The 11,290-nt window shown below is 47.5% G+C and overlaps 1 protein-coding gene across 2 annotated transcripts; it reads left to right on the plus strand.

Annotated features, from left to right (window-relative positions):
• The first annotated feature begins 1,351 nt into the window (after window positions 1–1,351).
• Window positions 1,352–11,089, plus strand: FOXRED2 (FAD dependent oxidoreductase domain containing 2). 2 transcript variants are annotated; one of them, XM_053405779.1, is made up of 9 exons: window positions 1,352–1,930; window positions 3,850–4,628; window positions 4,937–5,188; window positions 6,138–6,404; window positions 6,586–6,752; window positions 7,643–7,808; window positions 8,959–9,200; window positions 9,517–9,687; window positions 10,294–11,089. In XM_053405779.1, exons 2-9 carry the CDS (start codon window positions 4,102–4,104, stop codon window positions 10,554–10,556), a joined length of 2,055 nt encoding a protein of 684 aa, XP_053261754.1. In that variant the 5' UTR covers window positions 1,352–1,930; window positions 3,850–4,101; the 3' UTR covers window positions 10,557–11,089. The 2 variants fall into 2 exon arrangements, with proteins under 2 accessions (XP_053261754.1, XP_053261755.1); XM_053405780.1 differs by lacking the exon at window positions 1,352–1,930 and adding an exon at window positions 2,007–2,087.
• Window positions 11,090–11,290: the final 201 nt, after the last annotated feature.

Raw genomic sequence — 11,290 nt, forward strand, 5'->3', positions numbered from 1 at the left:
TAATTTAATTGATACCATTTGTAATCTTCCACAGCCTAAAGTGTGACTTGAATTGAAGCCATGTGCAAGAACCAGCTCTCTGTCAAATGAATGAATGTTTGTGCTGCAGTGCCAAAGGGGGTGATTGCTTGAACCTCTGTATGATGCTCATTAATGGCCTTGGCAAACAGACCTGGCTAGATGAGGGTACTGCAGGGTTTTCTCTAATCATATTCCAACAGCTCCCACGTGGACTTAATCTCTTTCCAGCTGCTGCAGAGAGGTGAACGTGTAAAGACCAAGGTTTCCTTGAAAGAACTGGGTGTTCTTTTATTGTCAAGAGGTTAGCTACCTGCTGCCGCAGATCCTAGCTGATTAGCATCTTGGATCCCCAAAACGCATCCCAAGTAATAAACAGCCAGTCATTTCACCTGCCAATCAAATGTAATTACTCTGCCTTTTTAGCAATTCACAGCACTGAAGCAATGCACCACTGGTGGGTGCAGCATTTGCTGCTTTAGCAGCAAGGGAAGTTTTTTGTTTACTGCCTAGTGACCCAAAGACTGCAACGCTGTGCATGCTTACTTTGTAGTAAGCCCCACTAAACCTGCACAAAATCGCACTGAGAGCAACAACTCACAACAGAATGGCCTGAACTTCCTACTTTGGAAAGTAGGAATGAAAATGGCAGCAGCCAATTGCTCAGGTTTCTGGGGTTTAATTGCATCCTTGGGCTTTCACATTAACGTTTCTATCTCCATATTAGAGATTCAACTGAGAATAGGATTCTGCCTCGGTCACCTACAGATTGGGTGCATGAATGGGGTTTCCAGCATGTTTCCCAGACTGAATTGCTCTCTTAGCTCTGAGGTTGGGGAATGGGCTCGTAAGAGTTGGTATGGTGAAGAAGTTGGGACATGAAAACAATGGCAATGCCATAGCGAGGCTATGGGGATGGAAAGAAGCAGCATCGCATTTTATTGCCAGAGAAGGAGTAGCTGTATCAGATGGACTGCTGTATCAGATGAATGACATGACATGGAGTTTTGAATAGAAGAAACGGCCACAAACAGGCTTTCTGCATCTGGACCTATTTTAATTCATGGCATTTTGGCTTCATGGTTTACATTGTTTTCTTTTTCCTAAATCCATGGTTTGGCAATACAATTTTGAGGTCAATTCTGACCACTACCCTCACATACTGGGAGAGAGGATAGATGTAAAATGTAAAGCACCTAAACACTAGAAACAAGTCAGTTCTAGATTCTAAAAGGATACTGCCAGGAACTAAGTTATAAAGAATGTGAATGACCAAATAGCAAAGGCTGGAATCCTAGACACACCTGGAAGAAAGGCCCCTACTTAAGTAGGTGTATAGCACTCCCGAGGAGATGATGTATTAAGTCTCTTGCAGCAGAATACATGTGTCAGTCTTTTAGGGTACCACGACTGCACCGTGAGCTTAATATTAAGGGTTAAAAGGAACATATGTTCGTATCTTGGGTGCCACGGGCCTCTTCCGTCGTTTTGGGGGTTTTTTTGTGGCGGGAGGGGAGCGCATTTGATATTTTGGCGTCTGCCCCTTTAAAAGCGACGCCATTCGGCTTCGCCCTCGCAGCACGTGACCCGGAAATCGCTCTAGCGGCGCCTCAATGAAGGCGCCGCGGAAAGCTTCGTCGCGCGCTTCGAGAGGCGCCGGAGTCACGTGGCAAATCTGCCCGGATTGGGCACCACGAGCGAGCGGGTTTGACTGGGTAAAGAGGAGCAGAGAACAAGGAGGGGCGCCGCTCTGGTACAGCGTATCGCTGCGATCCTTTAAGGCCCGGCCCTTACTCGGAGGACTAGAGCAGCACGCATTCTTATGACGAGGGTCCGCCGCGCGCTGCTGCGGGGCAGCCGCACGACACTGAGACCTACCTGATCGCCTCCTCCTTTCGGCCGGACGCTCCAGGTACGTCAGCACGTCACGCACCAGGCACGCCGCTAAGCCTCGCCCCGCATCCCATTGGGCGGAGGGAAATGGTCACTTGGTGCTATTCCCTTTGCCGTCCTCTAGGAGGCGCGCCAGGTTACTGGGGGAGGAAAAGCTTCAGCCCCATTTCCATGAGGTTGGTTCATGTCGCTGCTGAATGATGAGTTCCACCAGGTTTAGGCCCCTGACCATGGACTGTGCTGACCAGGACTGAGGGGAGCAGAAACCCAGTAACATGTGCAGGTCCCTTAACCATTGGCCTAGCATTTAGGCTTATATCCAATTCTCCTTGGCTAGCTTCTCTTCTCCCTGAGGGGAAATAAGCAGTGCAGTGAGCTCCACAAGCAGGATAAGAGTTGTTCCTGTTCCCCAGGGATGATGTGTTCGCTTCTTCAGCAGAAGGATTATGTTGTTGCCTTCCTTCTTCCTTCATATCTGTTCCAGGGTGTTGCATGAACATTCCTGCATCTGCAACATGAATGCAATAGCCGAACGTAAGTTCCGTTGAAAATGGCTCTTTTTTGCTTTCCATTCAAGCACTGTCATTCGTACATACGCACACTTCTTAAAAGTTAGCCTCCGAGACTCAGAATGGTATTTATATGACAAATACAGATTTACGGAGCACTCAGTGGTAGGATGGAAGATCTCCAGTTCAATGCCATCCAGCAGTTACTGCTGCTCAGAGTGGAAGGAATTGAGCCAGAATGGAATCAGGATGAGTTCTCTTGTCTGTTATGTAAAGCACGTTTTTGTGTCCTTATGAACAATTTCGTAAGCTGAAATTTCAACATCTATGTCGGGGGGGGGGACCTTTGGCCCACCAGATGTTGCTGAACTGCAATGCCCATCAGCAACATCTGGAGGGAAAACAGTTCCCCATGTTTGGGCCACACAACTCATTAAAGTAGCAGGAACACTGTCATCGTTTTTATCTTGCCATTCTGTGTATCATCCTGCTGAAAATTATCCCCACAGATAACCCCCATTATATACTGCAATAACATAGTAAATGGTCATTTTATCCAGGGTCACGTGTGGCATTAATCCCAAAACAAGTGAAGTTATGGGCTTGTGAAATACACATGGTGACAAGAGAACATACCATTCTATCTCTACATTTGGCAGTACCAAAATGAAAGAAAGAAAGAACTCCTTGTCATGGGAACTAGGGACATGGTGGCAAAGGGCAGCACTTTAAAAGAGGAATGCACTCACTGGTAGTTAGAGATTTTGTAGCGAACAGCAGAAATGGAAAAATGTGGAGAGGAGCCAAAAACTGCTTGTCTTTCAGCCTAGGCCAGCGAGAGGCCCTGCGGTCCCATCTCTCTCCCTCTCTTGCAGCCTGATGGAATGGTTGCTGTACATGACAGTGAATGCAGAAAGGAAATAAAGCTGATTGATATGGTAACAATATATTCCATAGGGGCCCAGGTAGCGGGCCTCTATAGGCCATATGTGTTGCACTCATGTGTCACAAAAGATACCATATGTGAGGTGTATCAGAGTATGCAAGCTCATTTTGTAACATGTATAGTGGCCTTTTGTGGGTGGTTCTCAGGCTTTGTCACCATCCCCTCCTGTCTTGATTCATCCCTGTAGAAGAGGGATGGGAAACCTGTGCCCCTCTAGGTGTTGCCACAGTTACAACGCCTATCATCCCTGAGCATTGGCCATATAGGATGGAGCTAATGGGGGTTGGAGTCAATAGCATATCTAACACATGCTCAATCACTCACAGCACAAAACTATTTGTTGAGCAAAGACCTGACAAAACAGGTCTAGAAGGGTGAAACTTTGCTTTGGAAGTGTGAGCTTTCAGGGCAGTATGATTTGCAGTGGTGTGGAGCAGAAATGATTTTCAAATAGGACACTTGCCTATCTTCTCACCCTTGTAGCTCCTGTTTGTGGCTGGAATATGGTTCCTCAGCAGAAGATACTGATGTGACTGCTACTTGTATATCCCACTTTGTGGTCTGGGCTGCAGCACCTTGGAGAGGAGACGAGACACAAAGCTGAGCCTATGATGTATATCATCCTAGTTCCAAATAATTAAGCACCCTTAGGAGTTCTCATTGAACTTATTTTAACTTGAGTCTTTTCAGCTCTTAGAATTGCCTTGAATAGATTTCACCCTGTTGGCCACTAGTATGATGCCATCTCCTTCGAAGTGTGTGCAAGAACTTCTGTTAATCTTTGCCTTCAGTTTGGCCTCCTGCAGGGCTACTGATGCCCTATACCATGACTACTGTGTCATTGGGGCTGGCCCGGCGGGCTTGCAGATGGCGTATTTCCTCCAACATGCAGGCCGAGACTATGTGGTCTTTGAACGCAGCCATGCGCCCGGGAGCTTCTTTGCCCTGTATCCACGCCACCGGAAGCTTATTAGCGTCAACAAGCGTTACACTGGCAAATCCAACAGTGAGTTCAACCTTCGCCATGACTGGAACTCGCTACTCAGCCACAACCGCCGGCTGCTCTTTCGACACTACTCCAAGGACTTTTTCCCAGACGCTGATGCCATGGTGCGTTACCTGGGGGACTTTGCTTCCATGCTGGACCTCCAGGTGCGTTACAACACGTCCATCACCCGTGTGATGCTGGAAAAGGACATTAAGGCATGGAATGGTCATTTCTTCATCCTAACTGACCAGAATGCTCAGTTTTATAAATGCAGGTGAGTCATGAAGAAAACCTACTTAGAGGAGGGAAATGTTCACATGGCACAGCTCCGATTGGGCCTGATTGTGAAAGTGTAATTTCCTATAGAACCTACAGCCCTCCAGATCTTCTTGGACTCCAACTCCCATCAGCCCCAGATGACACGGCCAGTGTCAGCAATGATGGGAATTGGAGTCCAATGACATATGGAGGGCCACAGCTTCCCCAGCCCTGCTGTCTAGCCTGTGATAGCTTTGGAAATTGGAACAGATCTTCTGGATTGCATTCAGCAAGCCTGATCGAAATCCTTACTATATGTTTCAGTGTCCTGTTGGTAGCTACGGGAACGTGGGTTCCTAACAAAGTGAACTTCCCCGGTTCAGAATACGTCGAAGGCTATGAGTCTGTGTCCATCGATCCAGAAGACTTCGTTGGCCAATCTGTACTGATCTTGGGCCGAGGAAACTCTGCCTTTGAGACAGCGGAGAACATTTTGGGCGTCACCAATTTCGTGCACATGGTGGGCCGCTCTCGTGTTCGCCTTTCCTGGGCCACTCACTATGTTGGAGATTTGAGGTAAGAACCTTTTGTCAATGAGAAGTGACAACTAAACATCCAGGGGTGCCATAAAAGCTGGGGGGAAAGCATCATTTAACGTCATTTAAGAGAGGCATGGGTAATGCCCAGCATGCTAGGCCCCTTAATGCTGGCTCCCAGGACTCTCCCAAAGCCAGCCAGCCTTTCCTAACCTGGTGCTCTCCAGCTGTTCTGGACTACAGTTCCCTTCAGCCCTAGTCAGCACAGTGCTGGCTAAGGCTGATGGGAATAGTAGTCCAGAACAGATGAGCTACTTTCTGAAATGTGAACTAAAAGTGACTACCCCCCCCAAAAAAAAGGTTAAAAACAAGAGTAAAATCAATTATGCGTTTATCCTCACTGTTTATCCTCAGGTCTTCTACAAGTCACTGTTCTCTTACATTTCTTAAGTGCCTTTCCATTGTGTTCTCAAAAGAACACACAATAAATGCTGTCAACCAAGTTTTGGACTTTCTCCTCCCCAGCATTATTAAAACCAATACAGAACATGACTATATAGAAGGCATGCCTTATACCAGGTTCTCTACGCTGGCTGGCAATGATATTTCCATAGTTGACATGCAGAGCGCTAAATCCCATCTGTCTTGTGACCCTACGACTCTTGGATTCTCAGCTCCCGTTATCTGTACAGTGGTACCTCGGGTTACATACGCTTCAGGTTACAGACTCCGCTAACCCAGAAAAAATACCTTGGGTTAAGAACTTTGCTTCAGGATGAGAGCAGAAATCGTGCTCCGGCGGCGTGGCGGCAGCAGGAGGCCCCATTAGCTAAAGTGGTGCTTCAAGTGAAGAACAGTTTCAGGTTAAGAACGGACCTCCGGAACGAATTAAGTACTTAACCCGAGGTACCACTGTACTCCACTTGGAAATTCTCTGAACGTGGAGCCATTTTTAAATTTATGTAACCAATAAACGCTCCCTTCCTTAGAGCCATTAACAACGGCCTCCTGGACACGTATCAGCTGAAGTCCCTGGATGGGCTTCTGGAAGGTGACTTGGAAGACTTGGTTCTCGTCAAGGATAAGAAAGGAAAGCTGCACATCACCCTCCGCTTCTACCTGGAGAACAGCAACAGCAGCGAAGCAGAGTCCATCCTCCTCCCTCAGGACGAGCTGGACAACTTTGCCACTCGAGCACCTTACGACCGCGCCATTGGCTGCCTCGGCTGGAAATTCGACTTCTCCATATTCAACAAGTGAGATAGGCCTGGGCCCAAAGTGACAGGGAGGATGCATGAGACCAGGGGGCGTGGGGGCTGGGCAGGGGGCATAGCTGAAAAGTTCTGGTTTGGACTTTGGCTGAGATCCTTTCAGACACACCCATAACCTTATCTCAGCCTCGACTGTCTCCATTTGCCCTTCCCCCACCCCACACAGGTCTGTGGGGCTGATACAAGGCAAAGGCAGTAAGAAGAAGTATCCTCTGATCAAGCCCAGCTACGAAGCCAAAGCCACCCGGGGCCTTTTTGTTCTGGGAACCGCAAGCCACTCAGTTGACTTCAGGAAATCTGCTGGAGGCTTCATTCACGGGTTCCGATACACAGGTGAGCTTGGAGACAGGAGTGGGTTGTGGAGAAAGCCAACGTCAACCAGCCAGCCCAGCACTGAAGCTGCTCTGGTATGGGGTGTTTCTCTTCTTTTTATTATTATTAGTTTTGGTAACTGAATTGAACAACGCGACACTTGTTATTGTCTTTATTATGAAAATTAACATTCCGCCCTTCCCCCCAAAGGAGGCTAGGTCAGCAAACACACAAGCAATAAAACAACGAAAATGCCTGAAAAACAATATCAGTACAGATGCAGACTGTTGTTGTTTCCAAAGCGTACTAGCAACAGAAATGCTACTATAAATAAAGGGAAATAACATAGGACCATAGAATGTTAGAGCTGGGAAAATTAATTATGTATTGCAACTTTATGTGGAGTTTGTGGAAATTTTTTATATATATATAATTTTAGAGTTGGAAGGGACCTTGGACGTCCTTTAATTCAACCCCCTGCACAGTGCAGGAATCTTACAACTGCAGCATCCCTGAGAAGTGACCTCTGCTTACAGAACTCCAGCAAATGAGAGTCCACCACCTACCAAAGCAGTCCACGTTCCACTGTTAACAGTTCTCACCTGCCTCTGGAGCAGTAGAGGACATTGCATGAAGATCATTACAAGATGAGAGGCCTTTACCTCTTTATATCAGTTGAGAAATTTTTGGCCCTCCAGATGTTGACCTATGGTCAGTGAGGATGGGAGTTGTGGTCCCACATCATTGGGGGTGGGGCCAGACTCCTTACCCCTGGTTCCAGTTAAAATTATGTTACCATTTACAATAGTGAATGAAGAGTAACCAGCATTTTATGTCCTCCTTTCTCCTTAGCTTGTAAGTACATTTTAAAGTAATCTCTCTCTCTCTCTTTTCCTACCCACCTCTCGCAGCTCGCGTAGTTCATCGCTTATTAGAAGTCCGTCACCACGGAGTCCCCTGGCCATCCTCCCTCTACCCCATTATGCAGCTAACGAATGCCATTGTCAAGCGAGTGAATGAGGCATCTGGGCTCTATCAGATGTTCAGTGTGCTAGCGGATGTCATTCTGCTAAAAGAGTGAGTGAGTAGCACTCCCTTCGTTTCCTTCCTGTGGCCCCTAGAAATATATCCTAGCAGCACAATTCCATTCCCTCTTCCATTCCTTGCTTTGCAGCCTCAATACATTCCGGGAATCCAGGAGGAAGGGAGCCAAACACACATCCCATGAAATAGTGTTCTAAAGCTCTGGCAATCAAGAAGGCCCATCCTTCTTGTGGGGGCCAGTCTGACCTCTGGGTGTGATGGATGGGACCTGAAGCAGGGCTGCCTTGGCTGTTGTTAACCCAGAAGCAGCCAATTTGATGCCTTCCAGAGGTTCTTGAACTCTAGCTCCCATCAAGCCCAGCCAGCATAGTCAGTGGAAGATGGGAGCTGTGATCCAGCAACATCTGGAGAACCAGGGGTTTCCCATCCCAGCATTTCAGGATAGTTCATTTGGAATAGGCAGGTCCTTGCAGTACCAGGGACCCAGACAGCATAGGACTAAGCCAGCACCTGGAATTGGGCCCAGGAGGTGTTTCAGAGCAGGTGTAATATGACTCTGCCAACTCCTACCCAACATGAATAGGATGGTAGCAGCTGCAATTTTTCAAGCTATCTTATACTGTGGCCTTGAGTGAGACTGTCTTGTCTACTCAGTACTGCCTGCCCTGACTGCCAGCCTTACCTTGAGATTTCATGTGCTCTGCCTCTGAGCTACAACCCTTTCGCATGGGCAGCCTCACATGGTCATTAAGGCATGAATGAAATTATTCAGATATCTCTTCTAGCAGAAGGCACATTGTACCAGCCTTCTAGACAATCCTAGAATAAGAACACAAGCAGAACATCCTGGATCAGACCAGTGGTCAGTCTGGACCAGCATCCTATTCCCCCAGTGGCCAACCAGATTCTTGTGGGAAAAGCATAAGGAAGATTCAAGCACAAGAGCGCTCTCACCTCCTGTGGTTTCCATCAACTGGGATCCAGAAGCCTTAAGCCTTTGGCCATTGAGGTGGAGCATAGTAGTCATTGGATAGTAGTCATTGCTAAGAGTAAAGCGAGGTCTAGGACCACCAGCAAGCTGTGAAGCCAGTATTCCTGGGTGGAAGTGCAGTCTTATCTAGTCCTCTGAGCCCACCAGCATCTGCTAAGTGAGCCCAAGACTATTTGTTCTGGTTGTGCCTAGGAATGCCACAGAATTTGAGTACCTGGAGGAGTATCCGGTTGGGGTCCTGCAAGACCTGGAATGGCGCACGGGGAAAAAAGTTCAGAATGGGCTTTTTGTCATTGTGATGGAGTATGGGAAGAATTTTTCTGGGCCTGACAAGGACGTCTTCTATTACAACCGCGCTGTGGGTGAAGCCCGCCATGCTTGGCAGTCCAATTTCCTGCATCCTGTCATTTATTACTATAAACGCCTCCCTACCGGTAAGCAAAGTGGGTTTTCAGTTCTTCCTGCAAGCATTCCTGCTTTTCATTGCTGTGTCTCTCTAACCATTTTGGGGGAGAATGTTAGAAACCTTGAGTCAGGCTTGGGAAACATCTGGGCCACCATGTCTTCCCACCCCACCCCACCCGGCCCCATCTCCTTCAGTTCTTTCCTGCTGCTTTTTGAAGTGATGCCTCCATTGCTGTCTTCCTCTTTTGTTAACTTTCTCCATTCCTCCTGTCCTGCCTACTCGCCCTCGATTCTTTATCCTGAATGTACTTTTATGTTTGGCGCTCCCAACGACTCTCCCAACAGAGCGTGAAATGAGGCTCTGCCCACCAGACTGGCCCTTGCCCCGCCCAGATGCCATCCATCACATTGTGGAGGACTTTCTGACAGACTGGACCGCTCCAAATGCCCACATCCTCCCGCTGAGACGGTTCTTGGAGAATTGCTTGGAAACGGACCTGCGCAGATTCTATGCAGGTAACCTGCGGACTGGTTGACTGGAAACCACTGTGTAGTGGGGTGAGGCAAAAAAAAAGGAGGCGGTGGAGGGGAGCCAGTTAACAACTAAGGGAATATCAGGGTTTGAATCTGGTGTCTTCTCTTACCACTGAGATACAGCTCCTTCCCCTAAGCCATTTAGCCTTTAGTGTTTTCTGCTTAGGAAGTAACCACCAAACTCCCCCTGCCCCAACTTGTAAGTTAAATACAGTGGTACCTCAGGTTAAGTACTTAATTCGTTCCGGAGGTCCGTTCTTAACCTGAAACTGTTCTTAACCTGAAGCACCACTTTAGCTAATGGGGCCTCCTGCTGCCGTCGCGCCGCCGGAGCACGATTTCTGTTCTCACCCTGAAGCAAAGTTCTTAACCTGAAGCATTATTTCTGGGTTAGTGGAGTCTGTAACCTGAAGCGTATGTAACCTGAGGTACCACTGTAGAGAAATTTAATCAGTGTTGGTGGAAAATATTCATATTACCAATCTCTTTGATTTGTAGGTTCAGGCTGGAATTTTTTAATTTAAAAGTTCATAAGGATGGTAACACTCATTAGGATGTTAATGTGGAACATTTCCCCCTTTTGTTTAGAATCCTGCTTCCTGTTCGCCCTCACGCGTCAGAAATTGCCTCCCTTCTGCCAGCAGGGATACATGAGAATGCAAGGGCTCATGGGTAATGAGAGGCTTAGTCGTCATGGAGTAGAAGCAGGACTGCTTGAAGACTACACTGCTGTGGACTCCCCAGATGAGCGGGAAACTGGCAGTACACAGTCACACAATCCTCTGTTGGAAGATCACATGATACCAAACCACCAGCTGCAGCATCTCATAAGCACCAAGGATGAACTTTAGCCTTCCTTAGACTGCATCAGAAACCACAAGGATTGTGGTCATGGTACCATGACATAGACCTCTCCTGGGGCTCCAGCTTCCACTGCGTATACTTGACTTGGATTCCTGCCCATTCCTTTATGGGGGACCATGACTTGCCAAAGACTTGTGTAGATCTGTTGTAATTTATGAAGAGCAGAGTCCTTTACAGGATAAGTGAGGGCTGAAACTGGGTAATGCTGAGGCATCCTGTCGCTCCTGCTCACTGTTATAGCCTGCTGATGGTGTTGCATTTCTGCTGTAGGGGCCAGTCTCTAGCTTGTCGCAAGGGAGAAAAGGGGATTGCACAGATGACTTGTCACGAAATATTATTCCTGACTGCATGTTTTGTGGTGGTCCACAGCAGAAGTCGTTGGTTATGGATGCTATGTGTTGTTTTGTCCTTGCATATCCTTGCAGATTCAGTATGTGCATGACTTTACAATCAGTTCGGTAGTATTGGCTAAAGGAATGCTGCTAATGTCTAATGCAGGGAGATATTATTGTATCCAGGAGAGAAGGGGGATGTCTCAAGACTCTGCTAAGGATGAGCAGCTAGACCTGGATTCTTTCATTCCATGTTTGACAAAATGCACTGCTGCCACAGTCATCAACTTGTTCTGCAGAACTGGCATTCTTGTGTGCCAGCTTGCCCTTGAAAGGAAGAAGAATTCCTGCACTCTTAACAAAATATCTCTCCTGTTGCACTACACCCA

The sequence above is a fragment of the Podarcis raffonei genome, chromosome 10 (genome assembly GCF_027172205.1).
Source record: "Podarcis raffonei isolate rPodRaf1 chromosome 10, rPodRaf1.pri, whole genome shotgun sequence".
In the NCBI taxonomy this organism is placed as follows: domain Eukaryota; kingdom Metazoa; phylum Chordata; class Lepidosauria; order Squamata; family Lacertidae; genus Podarcis; species Podarcis raffonei.